General features: G+C 34.9%; 1 protein-coding gene across 1 annotated transcript in view; it reads left to right on the top strand.

Annotated features, from left to right (window-relative positions):
• STAG2 (stromal antigen 2) overlaps window positions 1-14324 on the top strand; it is a 43198-nt gene extending 28874 nt beyond the window's left edge. The window contains 11 exon segments of the mRNA XM_009699918.1: window positions 1176-1350; window positions 1745-1884; window positions 2998-3099; window positions 5270-5418; window positions 5965-6093; window positions 6442-6647; window positions 7074-7263; window positions 7379-7462; window positions 8794-8920; window positions 9249-9326; window positions 12196-14324. Coding sequence (XP_009698220.1) covers window positions 1176-1350; window positions 1745-1884; window positions 2998-3099; window positions 5270-5418; window positions 5965-6093; window positions 6442-6647; window positions 7074-7263; window positions 7379-7462; window positions 8794-8920; window positions 9249-9326; window positions 12196-12219 — 1404 coding nt within the window. The 3' untranslated portion in view covers window positions 12220-14324.
• The last annotated feature ends 284 nt before the right edge of the window (window positions 14325-14608 follow it).

The raw sequence follows: 14608 nt of genomic DNA, 5'->3' as shown, positions 1-14608 counted from the left end.
AAAGGAGGGGGTGGGGGGGTGGGAAGGGAAGTATCTCTCTATAGGGGAAAGACCAAATTATCTTCTTGGGTATCCTTTTTTAATTAAATAGAAAGCCAGGAGCCTTTTTGCTGCTAAAGGTAGTAACCTGGTTGAACTTGAAGTTGAAAATGTGGTCCACTGTGTCGCACAAGTGCAGCTTTTGAAACTCTTGCTATAACAAGAATATTCCTGCAACTGAATAGGCATATTGTATGTCAGAGAGCTATCTAGTGTCAAAATCACAAGGTGGAGGGTGTGAAACTGTGAGTGACAGAAATTACTGAAGCTCTGAGTAGGTATCTTTAAAAAAAGACTATATAACTCTCAGATGAGTGCTCTAGAAACTAGAACTGCCTCAGTCACATAGGTTATGGTAGCCGTGGTTCTGCTTTCCTTCTCTAGTCTCATGAAAAGGCACAAGGGACTTCAGAGGAACATAGGTATTTTTGTGACCAGGAAATTAGTAATATTTGCTTTGAGGAGATAGAGAAAAGATGTGTTCATTAAAATGGAAGTACTTAAGAGATTGGAGTCAAAGAGATGAGGTGCAGCACTAAGCAGTGTGTTGCCTCGGTCTGTTAGTTTGGAGAATGTCAGTCTAGGTACTGATACATTTGAACTTTACGGGGAGGTGGAGTACAGACATTTTAAATCTGATTGCAGATGCACAAGTTAGCCAGCAAAATGAAGAGGTGATTGCTTTTTTGGAAGCAAGACATACTTTAGGATTTAAAGGGATTGAATGACCTCAGCTGTTAGGTGTTTTACAAATGTGATCGAAACAGTTTAAAAAAAAAAAAAAAAAAAAAGGAGACTACTGTGGTTGATGTCTACAAAGTTCTCTAGTGACCTAATGTAGTATCTGTCAGGCAGAATTTGGGAGTTTCAGGCTCCTTATGTTTTAATCTCATAACATTTTGATATTTAGTTTGCTTCATCTGTGCAATATTTTTATTTTGAGACCAGGTCTTCATACAGCAGCCTCCTGTAAGAAACCGTGCACATCGTGACTTCCAGTTGACCTGTGTAGTTGTTTAGAACTTAAATGGCCTGTGTACACCATTGGGCTCTAAGTATTTTATTAAGTGGAAATACATTATTCTAAATAAAATCCAGTTTCCAAGCAAGTATTTACTAAGACTTCTTTTTAATAGGCTTTCACAATTCTGTGTGATGTGTTGATGATCTTCAGTCATCAGATTATGACAGGAGGACGTGACATGTTGGAGCCACTCGTTTACACTCCTGATTCTTCATTGCAATCTGAACTACTCAGCTTTATTTTAGATCATGTCTTCATTGATCAGGATGATGATAATAATAGTGCAGGTTTGTACAAAACTTACGTTTCCTTTATATTATTTGCCTTCCAACTAATATATGTGTTTGCCTATGCTTTTTTTTTCTTTGTTTTTCTGGCATTGAGAGGGCTGCATGGACACAGATGTAGGTTTGTCTTTTAAGTGTCAGTGGGCTGATTAAAGTATTTTTATGTTTTGGGGACATGTAGGATAATGGTTTTAAAGGTTTGGTTTAATAGGCACAAATATATATGTCTCTATATCAGGAAGAGAGACTTGTCAGTGGACAATGAAGCACACTGCTGTCAGAATTGAGATTTGGTTTTCTGAACCCTGACCGTTAGCCCATGTCACATTATATGTAAATGCTTAAATATGAAGTATTTAAACCCGAGAGTTTTCATGTTCTGAACTTTTTTTAGATGGACAGCAGGATGATGAAGCTAGCAAAATTGAAGCATTGCACAAAAGAAGAAATCTACTTGCAGCTTTCTGTAAACTCATTGTATATACTGTGGTGGAAATGAATACAGCTGCAGACATTTTCAAGCAATATATGAAGGTAAATCTGAAGCCTAGTAGTGATGCTTAATAAAACTACTAGAATACAGTAGCTGTGGATTTTTTAATTATTATTTATTTTTTACCTTACAAGATAACCAATTCAAAATGTAAAGAATTCAGAAGTCTAGAGTTGGTAGTTTGTAGGCCTTTAAAAGTTCTTTTTCTATAAGAAGGGAAAAAATGACATTAGTTTCGGGAGGAAGGAAACCTGATAATTACTTTTATGTTGTCTTTAATAGATTTATTTTCTTATCCTGATCGATGGTATATTTTTAATTCAGTAATTAGTTTAGCAAGCCTTTTGAGAATCTTCTCACAAAGATAACTCCGTGATGTCTAGCCTCATCAAATAATTTCAGCTTAAACTTTGTAAGGGGGGGAGGAATAGATTTTGTGAGTTCCCCTTTTCAAAAAAAAAAAAAGTTATCTTTGTATCTGTTTGTCTTAAATACAAAAAAAACTTGGCTCCTGGGGTTCACAGCTGCACAATAATACGAGTTCTTATTTTGTGAACATGGTAAAACTTTGCTCATTGGTGATTACCTGAAAAAAAATTAAAATTTGGGCAACCTCCTTCTGACTGAGTGCCCTAGATATATTTTGAATCTCTAAATAACTAATTGGGTCTTTATTGAACTTGAAATACTTAAAGAACTGGACAGGCAGCTGTCTTCATTGGGAAAACTATGGCTATGGTGCTATCCATAAGTGCTTCCTTTCAGCAGAGAAAATAAAAACTCCCCACCAGAGTTACAGGAGTTACTAAAAAGATTTGATTCTAATCTTGTACCTTGAAGGGCTGAACACGTGTCATTAACAAATGTGTCATGGCCTTGAAGATAAATAGGTCATTCTGTCTCCAGAGTAATACTAATGACAAGAATGAAAACTAGTGGGTATACTTTTTCCGATTTGATTTTTTTTTTTTAAAAAAAAATAATTTTGGAGGTGTTCTGGGTGATGTAATCATGAATGTGTTAGGTTTTTTCCTTTTGAAAATGTTCAGAATTTTTTTAACATAGCAAATTGTAGATGTAGTTTTCTGAAGAATTCAGTAGTTGTAATGTCAACTGAAATCGAAAGTCAACCTGTTTTTTTTGTTTTTTCCTAGTATTACAATGACTATGGTGATATTATTAAAGAAACGATGAGTAAAACAAGACAGATAGACAAAATTCAGTGTGCTAAAACGCTTATTCTTAGCTTGCAGCAGGTAAGAACGGTTTACAATGTTTTTTATGCATGAAATTCCGTACTGTAGATCACATCCTGTTGTTTAATAGCTAGTGCGAGGTATTACTGAAGAAATTCTTATGGAAGGTAAGGATAAATAGGTCTAAATTGAAACACATTTTCTGCAGCTATTTGAAAAACTGACAGAAGTCTTCCTATACAAAAAGTGTATGTGAGAAGCTGATAAATATGAAATGAATGTAACTCTGTGATACCTTCTTAACTCTGAAACAGTAGTTTGAGTCACATATTGAGAAATGTGTTGTGAAACTGCTAGTTTACTTATTTATGAATGGATAAACAAGGGAAAACACTTCCTGCCTGTGTGGTAGGGTTTTGTGTTTTTGTTTGGCTTGGCTTGGTTTGGGTTTCTTTTGTTTTGTTTTTGCTTTGCTTTGAGGTTTTTTGGTGGTGTAGTGGGTTTTTTTTGTTTTGGTTTGGTTTTTTTTTTTTTTTTAGCTATTCTGAGAAATAATGTGAAGTTTTAGTAATTCGGTATCTCTTAATGTTTGGTAGGGGCTTCACCAGTCTTTGAAATTAAAACATGATTTAATGCTGTCTTCAGTAAATGAGCTTGTTTGTGTGGACACCTGATGAATTCAGTCGAGTTCAGAGTCGGATTCATCTGCTCACATGAACTATCTGCATGAATCTTATTTACAGGATTGGAAAAATGAAGCCGTATCTCTGCAAACCACTGTAATTCAACATAGATCTGTGCTGTTGAAGGGGAAAATGTACCCCAATTTGTCCCCTCTCTCCTCACACTTTTTTTTTTGACTAGAGCTCATAGAGCCTCATAGTGCATATAGATCTAGATATTGATGCTGGTTGAGAACTAACCAGAAAAAGTCCTTAATGAAGACTCTGAGCTGGTTTATCTGTACGAGTATTTCCAGTACAAGAGAGGATGAGGCCTTTTGTTTTGATAGCAGCATGACTTGAAGTAGCTGGTGGAACTGCAACATAAAATATGCAACTAAATACTCCTACAGTTTTTGCTGACTTTTCACCAGAGTTCACAAATTTTTATGATAGTGGGTAAATGCTATCCTTATCAGTCTTTTTTGTCTCATCAGTAACCAGCCCCATATATTTTAAAGGGCAGACAGAGGAAGTGGATGTATTAAGTATAGTTACGCACATAATAGGGAGGCAGTTACACAATCCTAATATGGCAATAAGAACAGTAACATGAGGGGACCCGAGTATTATAAAACAAACAAACAAAAAAACCCCACATGTAAAGTTAAACATGTAACTAGCATTTTTTCCAGGAAAACTTAAAAAAGAAACTAACCAGAGAAGAAATACTAGAAGTGATAGTGGATAAAGGGAATAAATGAGTTGCAGTGGGCTACACCAACATAAAAGTATGCAACTGTGGGGACCCAAAACATATCTATAAATGGAAAGTTAATGTTCGTAACCCTTGTACGTCTGATTTTGGTTTATTGTTTGTTACATGAGATAGTGAAGGGTGTGTTAGACAAAATTGGAAAATAATAGAAAATTGACTGTTGAAGGTAATCACAGTCAAATGAGGATTACAGGATGAGAAAAAGATTGATCAAAGAAAAAAAAAATTGATTGTAAAGTTCCGAGTGTTTAGCTTTGCCAGGTATTGAATAGTTAAGTCTGATGCTCAGTGGCAAAGTTTCTGGTGTCTTTGACAACTTACCTGAAGACATGTTTCCATTTTAGAATGTCTTCATTATACTTGTGTTTTGAAAATGTACAAGAAAAAAGAATTAGTAGTGGTTTAATAAACTGTAATAGTAAAGACTAGGTGAGAATTTACCCCATTTATTTCTCTGTTAGTTTACATAACAGGGAATCTTACTAATTTTTAGTATTCTCAATTCTAGAACACCTCATTTAGGGAAGTGCTGAAATCTGTCATCCAGTATATTTACAGTTTGACGTGTACTTGGACAGTGTGTGCATTTCAAGGATTAACTCTGAAGTGCAGACTCTTGAAGAGTAGCCTTGAGTTGGCTTTCCTAAACCTCTATGTTTGTCTTTTGGGGTTGTCAAGTTAAGAAAAAAAAGCTGTAACTTTTTTTTATTGCAACTTAGCTTTGTGTCAATTGGTCCAAAGTTTGACATAATTTTTAATCAATGAAAATCTCCCTTTTCATTTCATACAGCTTTTCAATGAAATGATTCAAGAAAATGGTTATAATTTTGACAGATCATCACCAACATTCAGTGGCATAAAGGAACTTGCTCGACGTTTTGCTTTAACGTTTGGACTGGATCAGTTGAAAACAAGAGAAGCTATTGCCATGTTACACAAGTAATTGTGTGCTTTGTATTACTTCCCTTTTTGTAAACACTTCTTGGCTAACATTAAAATATCTTTTCAGTCTTTCAAAATCAGTTTGTTGATACAAAACACATCAGCACTAAAGGTGATATAGCCTATTTATAAATTAAGATATGACTGCAGGTTTGTCCCTGAATTAAACTCAAACGGTAAATAACATTGATGTTCTTCAGCATCATTGTGTAAGCCTGTAAATGATAGCAGTGTTGATGCTGTCATAAAAAAGTATTTTTAATGTCTTATCTGTAACAGTAAGAACTGATCCACTGTATTGTCAGTGGTGGTCATATTGGCCTCATGCAGAAAACTTGAAATGCAGGGTAGAAACATCATGACAGAAAGAGTGCGTCCAGATTCAAATTATGGATAGCGTTCACTTTTTTTTGCTAGAGTATGGAAATATTGAATTACTGCTTTCTTGATGTAGAGGAAAGGTGTTCAGTGTTGATAGCTATCAGGGCTTAGAACTTTTTCTTTAGTTTGCGCTTTATGTAACTTAATTTTTTACTTTCTTAGGGATGGCATAGAATTTGCTTTTAAGGAGCCTAATCCACAAGGTGAGAGCCACCCACCATTAAATTTGGCATTTCTTGATATTCTGAGTGAGTTCTCCTCCAAACTTCTCAGACAAGACAAAAGAACAGTGTAAGTATTTTCTTAATATTCTTGTTATTTGTAATGAGAACGATAAAATACATGCATCTGAATAAATATGTATTTATGTGTATTGCATTCACATAAAGTGGAATCTTCAGCACATCAAGATAATGTTACACTAATGCAGTCAAGTATAATCACAAAGGGTAAATTCTATTTATCCTTGTTATTCTGATTTTATGCTGGATGAACAGAAATCATATTCTAGATTTGTTCTTGTCAAGCTTTAACTAGTTGGGGAGCATTGGGTATTCATTTCAGTAGTTACTTATCTTGACATGTTAACATCTTGTTACAGATATTTTGCATCTTTGTAATTATTTTTTCCATTTAAAGGTATGTTTACTTGGAGAAGTTTATGACCTTTCAGATGTCTCTACGAAGAGAAGATGTGTGGCTTCCTCTCATGTCCTACAGAAACTCCTTATTAGCTGGTGGGGATGATGATACTATGTCGGTGATTAGTGGAATTAGTAGTCGAGGATCTACAGTAAGAAATAAGAAGACAAAGCCAGCAACAGGGAAGCGGAAAGTACCTGAAGGTAGAACTTTTCTCATCTTATTATTTACTAGAGTAGGTATTCGTATAAACTGTGCATGTTGATCCCTATTTGTTAGCTTGAGTGAATTTGTATGCTTTAATGTATTTTTTTAAAACAGAGTAACTTCTGTGCACATATATGTCTTAGTGGGAAAACTATTCATTTGAAAAGTCTGAATAACATAACATGCATTCGCAAAAGGAAGTAAAGGCACTATACTGCGTTAAGTCACAGAACATAAAAATATTTTAAGTACTCTAGCCAGTGGTTATAAATCCAGGCCTTTTGAGGCACATCTAAGACTGTGACAAAAAGCAAAGAAATTGATTGTCAGTAAACAGAAGGTACATGCATTTAAGTCATGTATAAACATTCAATTTTAGACTAGTTTGAAAAAATTTACTGAAGTCCTATGTTTCCTTCCAGCTGAAGAAAGCAGCAGTAGTGACAGTATGTGGCTGAACAGGGAGCAGACAATGCACACACCAGTCATGATGCAGACACCTCAGCTTACTTCCACAATAATGAGGGAGCCCAAGAGATTGCGACCTGAAGAAAGTTATATGGGTGTCTATCCTATGCAGCCTGAACACCACCAAGCTCCACTCGATTACAAGTACGTAGATGAGTAGGTCTGCTTTGTGTTAGTGTTCATACACAAACCCAGTTCATGTTTAAAATAGAATAATGGTCTTTTTAAGCACGCAAGTAACGTGGATGTTGGCTCAAAGGCAACAGGAAGAAGCCGCGCGACAACAGCAGGAGAGGGCAGCGATGAACTACGTCAAGCTGAGAACCAACTTGCAACACGCTATGTGAGTGAGAGTGAAATGTTACTTCAGTGGTTTGGAGAGGGAAGGGTTTATTAAGTGTGGTGTAACTCCTGTATCTTTTAAGAGGGATACATGTTCTAGTTCTTGTGTAGTGTTTTTCTGTGTCTTAAAATTTTAAGTTACCTTAGAAAGGCAGTGATAAGAGTGCATAGGTGTTCAATGTGTGAAGCGGAAAGTTTCTGCTCAGTTAAATTTTACTATTTCTTTCTCCTTTGACTCCCGAGTTGTAAGTTCAGAATTCAGCTGCTTTTTTTATTAAAAAGTATTTCTTTTAAAGAAACTGCTGTATTCAGCATTTCTGTGATTTGATAGATTTTGTCTGACCTAAACTGACACCAAAGTTGAGAGGCATCCTGTAGTACCAGGTTTTTATAGAACTTCCCAACCCAAACACACAAAAACCTTGTGAAGTCTTCCATATTGTGAACGAAGATGAAGACAGTCAAACGTTTGTTAAATGAATGTTGTCCTTCATTGGTCATACATTCTTACTGTGGTGTCCTTTACTTCATTGTGATTCATCACATGTGCATTTTGACACACACGCTAGTGAAATTATACTCCAGAGCTAGTTTAGCTGAGGAGGTGAAGACTAGTTGTGGAAGTTTTCTGCTTTATTGAAGACTCTGTAGTTTTATGGAAGAAAGTTACAAGTTATAAACTAGAACCATGGACATATGTATTGAGGAGCTTTACATCTTTCCCCTACTTGTTTTTAATTCTTTAATACCAGTACTTCATGTAGCATAGTTTCAGTGTTTGATTTTTTTTTTTATTAATATAGTGACACCAACTAGTATAATTAGAATAACTCCTTACTTTTCTCATAAAGTCTGATGTTGCATGTAGAAGTTGTGAGGAAAGAGGATGAAGGACTGTGTGGGAATGTCTGAAAAGGGATTTATGCATCCACTTTATCACAGACATTCTTCCTTCCTTGTCATAAGGCGGGAACAATTTTTCTTTAGGTGACACTTGAGCATAAATACTTGCATGGAAATCTCTGAATTAGGTGTAGTTTTGATCTGCTTGTCCATTCCCACAGCTTCTCAGAATACCCATTTAGAGATGTACCACAAAGTTCCATAAGTTTATCTTAGTTGTTCTTCCTCGCTCTCTTAGTATTTTCTAGCTGGTTAAATACCAGCTTTCTTTAGTAGTAATTAGGCATTTATTTAATTATTTAATTTCTTTTCTGTCTAATGGAATTATCATTTGTTGGCAGTTCCTTACTGAACATTAGCTTTTTAAATATTTGGATAAAACTTAACTTGATTTAGTGCCAAACAATATGCTTTTTCTTTTGATTTCAGTCGACGTGGCACAAGTCTAATGGAAGATGATGAAGAGCCAATTGTTGAAGATGTGATGATGTCATCAGAAGGGCGAATTGAAGATCTCAATGAAGGCATGGATTTTGACACCATGGACATAGACCTAGTAAGAAATTTATTTGTCTCTTTAGTGGATTTTGGATTTGTATTTCTGCTTTTCAAGTAAGATATTTGAATCAAATTTTCTTCTGGTGAAACAGAAGAACCATTCTTGTTGATCTCTGCATTCTTAAACGGCAGTGTATACAAGTGCGATCTGTTGAAACTGCCATACAAAAAGCAAGAACGCTTCCTGTAATAATAATGTGAGAGATGAACAATTATCCCCTGTAAATTCTTAACCCCTTGAGAGTTCAGCATCATTTATTACAGTTTAAAACCTCTGTTGTTTTCTGAAATTATAGTTAACATATTTATTTGCTTGCTTCCTAAAGCCACCATCAAAGAACAGGAGAGAAAGAACGGAACTAAAACCAGATTTCTTTGACCCCGCTTCAATCATGGATGAATCGGTAGGTTAACTTACATAAGAGGAAAATAATGTAAAACCAGTCTTAAGGTTACATTATTCTCTTACTTCGAATTTTAAATGGAAAGAATGCAATCTTTAGGTTGTCTTCATTAGCTTATTTTGGCAGACTGGTACAGTCAGTGAAATATTTTATGCTGTAATTCAGCTTCATAAATTCGAAGGGAGTCGATGTTCTTTGCAAGTTTATAGGATTTTTGTTCTTAATACTCTATATGTAGCTATGTAAAAATCAAAAGCCTTTGACTCTGAGGAGAAAACGTATCTGGTATGGAGAAGACACTTACAGAGGTTGGTAGCAAAGAGCTTTATTTTAAAAAAAAAAAAAATAAAATTGTGCACACAGAATATTAAAGGCAAGTTTCCTGTTGTGATGAGCTTAGTTGAGTGACTGATGTCATTACCAATTGCCAGCATTGGATGGTTTGCGTGCTTTTTCGGGGGTTTACTTTTTTTTAATTGGCATATTTATTTTTGTGCATAACTAAGCTAATGGAGAAATTAGAGATAATACAGATACCTGTTTATAGAGATGAGAGGTATTTTTTCTTTCCATATAAAGTTTTAGGTCCAAAACATCCGAAGTCTGTAGTTTCTGCTTGCAGTTGCCCTTTTTTCCGACTTGATAAATCTGCAGTCTCTATTCTCTTTTAAAAATCTGCATGAGGGATTCCTCCTGTCTTGAACCACTTGTAATGTATGCAGCCATTTTTGACCTTGTGTAGCTGGTACAAAATTACACTGGAAATAACAAGCTGCATCAAGCCAGCAGAGGACAGTACAACAAGGCTTCCTGGGAATCTTGGACAGCTTGGTGGAATTTGGAAGACGGTTATGTATTTTTTTTTTACAGTATTGTTGCAGCGTGAACCTGTTCTTGTTATGGGAGAAAGAAGTCTTAAATACTGTTTTAAATGCAAATCCTTATATTTTGTACCAGTAGGCCTTTGCTTTAGTAGTAATGAATCAGATTAGGTTGTGCCTCTAGCTGTTGTGTGTTCTGTTCTTGAAGTAACACCAAGAAAGTGTATCACCTGTTTTCCTGAGTTCTGCTTTAAAACAGTTCTTCCCTTCTCCTTGTTTTTTTTTTAATTGATTGACCTATTGAATACCAGCCTTTTTTTTATTTTATTCTGACAATGCTGAAAATTCGGTCTCCTACAGGTGCACTTCATTGATTTCAGAAACCTTTCAGCTTCCCAGTTTCTAAAACTAAGTAAGAATAGTTTTAGTAGGTCTACTGTTAGCTAGGTTTCTTTTTTATTACTTTATTTCTCATTCACCATCCCACGTGAGCCCAGGATGTGCCCGGCACTCCTTAGCTGCAGTGTGGGAGCATCACCACATGGTGGCAGCCGGTTACAGTCGCATCGCTCTGCAAGGTTTTGGAGGCAGTTCCGAGAGCCCAGCGATTGCCTGCCTCACTGTGCCTGCAGGACAAGCTGTATTCTGTTCCTCTGCAAGGAGGGAGCAGTGGTGCACTGAAATGAGTTGGTACGGTCAAGGGAGCACCATCCTAGCAAACCTTTCTCCCAGGCAGGATGCAGCAAGGGTAGTGATCCTGGAAGCAGGACTGCAGAAAACAGCTGCATCACAGAACACAGCTGCTCTTTAGCATAACCCTCACCTAAATACATTTAACTGCCTAAACGGGGAAGGCTTTGCTAATAGTTTAGGAGACAGCATGAATCCGTATTAAATTAGAGCTGAATTTATCAGTCAGTATTTTAAATGTAACAAAACCAATTTCATAAATGGAAAAAAACCCTGCTCTGAATGAAGTTAATTTGCTTTATTCATATAATTTATTTCAGAGATCTACTATGCTTGGAGTTGTTTAATAGACCTAGACATAATAAGGCTGTTTACTTTATTCAGATGTGCATGGTTTATGATCAAAATTTTAGTCTGACTTCTCATTTTTTGATGTGTCCAGTTATTGCTGGCACCAGAGGCAGTTGTGTCTTAATGTGCTATACTGTATGATGAATCTAAAGTGAATTTAATATGAAGAACAGTAAAAACTGGTTTGTAAGCAGATAAATGTGAACAGCAGTGTTAAGGTTCAGGAAAATTAAGTCTCTCATGGCTCTTTCTGATTTTATAAAGTCATATAAAAGCTAGGACACTCACAAGATCTGGATCTTCTGTGGTTTTGAGGTTTTGTTGGGCATATCAGTGGTGATGCCTACTTCCATTGGTGTAGAAAACTATAGGGTTTGTGGCCACATGCGAAGTGGAAACTGATTCTTTGTTTCAGGAAAGCTTTTTCTTCAGTTATTCACAGTCTCCTGAATTGACAGTAGGTTGATTTTTCCTCATTATTGTTTGATTTTTCACTGTCTTCCTGACAGAGTTGATCTATTTAATAGGAAACATTAAGTTTGTGTCCTGGCTAGCTGCTGCGAGCTGACCTGTAGTTGTTACGAGCGCGGACACAGCAGCAGCCACCGTATAGAGTGTTTTGTCCCAGGCTTAGTTCTTGGAAACTACACACTTGATTTCAAGTTAAGGCCTATAGAATGCCATTGTCAAAGAAGTCTAAGTTAGGCAACTAACTAAAAATTATTTTGCAATTATTACCTAAAATAATTAAAGGACAGTCTTTATCACATTCGTACTGGATCTAGTTAATTTCAAGTGTGGGAAAAATATTTTCTAAGGAATGAGGTGCCCTTTTCATATTATTACATAAATCAGAAGTGTGGTGAATCTGGTTTGGAAGAAAAATAAACTTATAATGCCTTAACATATCTTGAAGTGTCTTAATCTTAAATCATATACTAATTGCTTTGTTTTTGTTAAATGTGTAGTAGACTACAAATTGACACCATTTCTAACTTTTTTTTTAGGTTCTTGGGGTGTCAATGTTTTAATACCAGAGCAGCAAATAAATCAGTGGTGAAGTCATTTTCTAAGTGGAAGAGGAAGTTTTTCAATACAAAATTGTGGTAGATACAGTGAAATTCTGAACAGATTTTTCTCTAAGGAGAATGACATGCTTTCAAGATCAAGTGCATTGAAGGGGCAGCTTTGTTTGCCTGAAAAAAAAGAAATGTAAAGGACAAGTAAACAATTTGAGGATAAGCTACACTTTTTGTTGGGGAAAAAAAAATATTTTATTTATGTGCTATCAGTTTATTTCCAGATCATAAGAAGTATTCCCTCTGAGTTTTAATCTAACAGTATGAGAGGTGTTTGGTACAGATTTGAGCCCCTCTCTATACATTTGCTGGCTATACTAAATAATCATGAGCTCTGCTGGATTGCTGTTTACATCCATGAACTGAAATAATAGATGGATTGGTTTTCTTACAGTGATAGAACCAGAAGAGTGTCAGTATTTTAAATTAAATGCAAACTTCATCAACAGAAGGTTTGTATTAATTAATCATGGAAAAAAAATACATAAAGCAGAATTTTAACAGCTTTTTAATCTAAACCACACTTTTGTTCCAAAAGCTTCATGCTAGCCTTCTCAGAAAGGTCTGTAAACTATGAACTACCAGAAAGTAACAGATCTCAGTCATGCTTGCCCATTACCAACCCTGAAAGTTTGCTTGTCCTTTAAGAAAAATGTAATGTTGTGAAATTCCTTCCAGTAGTGCCACTGTATTTTGTCTCCAAATAAAAGAAGCTTATTGTAGTATGTTTGCAGAAAAATTCTAAACAAAAATTATACAGCTTATTAGAGTGTGGGAATAGGGATCTAAATTTTAAATAAAATTATATATATATATAAATTGGTGCTGATTTTATAATTGCGCAGTTTGTTTAGTTTTTTCTTACTTTTAAATTCCAACTTAAAATTATGAGGTTTCAGAAATATATTGAAAGTTTAACAATGTTTAAAAATAGAAGAGCATGAGAATTCATGCTTTAAAAATGATTTTTAAATTTGTATTTTATATTGTTTTATCTATCTGTCTTTGCAAGCAGTCTTCAGGTTAAAGATACTTCTAACAGGTTACAGTACATTTCCTCTGTATGTAAATTAGATTGGATAATAGAAATTCATAAACGACCCATAATATTCTTTGAAAGCTAAGCTTTAAACTTCATTTTGTGTCCATTCACAAATAAATTAAATTTGGTCTAAAACAGAAAGTGGATCTATGCCATTTTGACATCGACTCATTTTGCAAGGCTTAGGCAGCTAGACATCATTTTAAAGGAAATATTAACTTATATTACATATGTATATTTTTTGTCAGTTGTCTCTCAGTTCTCGAGGTATATTATTTTAATCATTCCATGCCTTAATATGCTTGCAATACAAGAATCTCCCCAAATGGGTGAATACAAAAAGGCTTCCTGTTTTTAGACTCAGAAATTAAACATTCGGCTGTGGTAGCCAAAAACCATAGGTTATCTAAAGGATCATGATAAAATATAATTATTTTACTAAGTCATGGGGTAACAACAAACTCAGAACTAGATCTGCCTAACTCATTCTACATAAATAAATACTCTCATGTCTAAAAGTACTGCCTATATTGTTTTTCACACCACTGCATTTAATAGAACTGCTGAGAGGACTGTATATATGATTTTAAACTTAAGTTGATTTTTCTTACTCTTGAAGGAGTGTTTCTTTGTGAAAGCAGTTCTTACAGCTTTGTTTTCAACCAGCTAAAAATGTTTTATATATTTACCTTAACCTGTTGTCCTCCACATTCTATTGTCCTAATTGTACTGTTTTCTGATTTGTATTTATGTCTTGAGACAGTAACTTTTTGAATAAAAATAAACCTACAGTATGTTGTATGTTTGATCTTTTTAAATCGGGGTTAGGGGAGGACAGTGAAGAAAGGGGTATGAGTAATGCAAATGTTATGTTTATAGAAATCAAAATCTTTTTCCATGTCTTTTAAGTGTTTGTCTCAGAGTTGGGATAATGTATGAAAAACTGCACTGTTTTATATTTGTAATAAATTGTACAAGTTTTTAAAATGTGAATAAAGCACTAATTGGGTAATAATTTAAAGTAGAAAAGTTAATGCAATCATGATTGTTTTAAATATGCTTTAATTTGAGATAAACTTGTTAAAAGAATTAGTGTAAATACAGAGTGAGCTTTTCAAGAGGTTAGTACCTGCAAATAAAATTTTTAAAATTTGTATAGAACTTTTACATGCCAAGAAATCAATGGGTAATTATTTTTGTGTTACGTTTTTTAAAGGTGTATCAATAGCCTTTCTGTTGGTTTCTTTTTCCTGTTAACTTTTATCTGACATTATTCAGAATGCTTTTGATTCAGACATT

This window comes from Cariama cristata, unplaced genomic scaffold (assembly GCF_000690535.1).
Source record: "Cariama cristata isolate BGI_N322 unplaced genomic scaffold, ASM69053v1 scaffold6565, whole genome shotgun sequence".
Classification (NCBI taxonomy): domain Eukaryota; kingdom Metazoa; phylum Chordata; class Aves; order Cariamiformes; family Cariamidae; genus Cariama; species Cariama cristata.
This window is presented reverse-complemented; position numbering and strand designations above follow the sequence as displayed.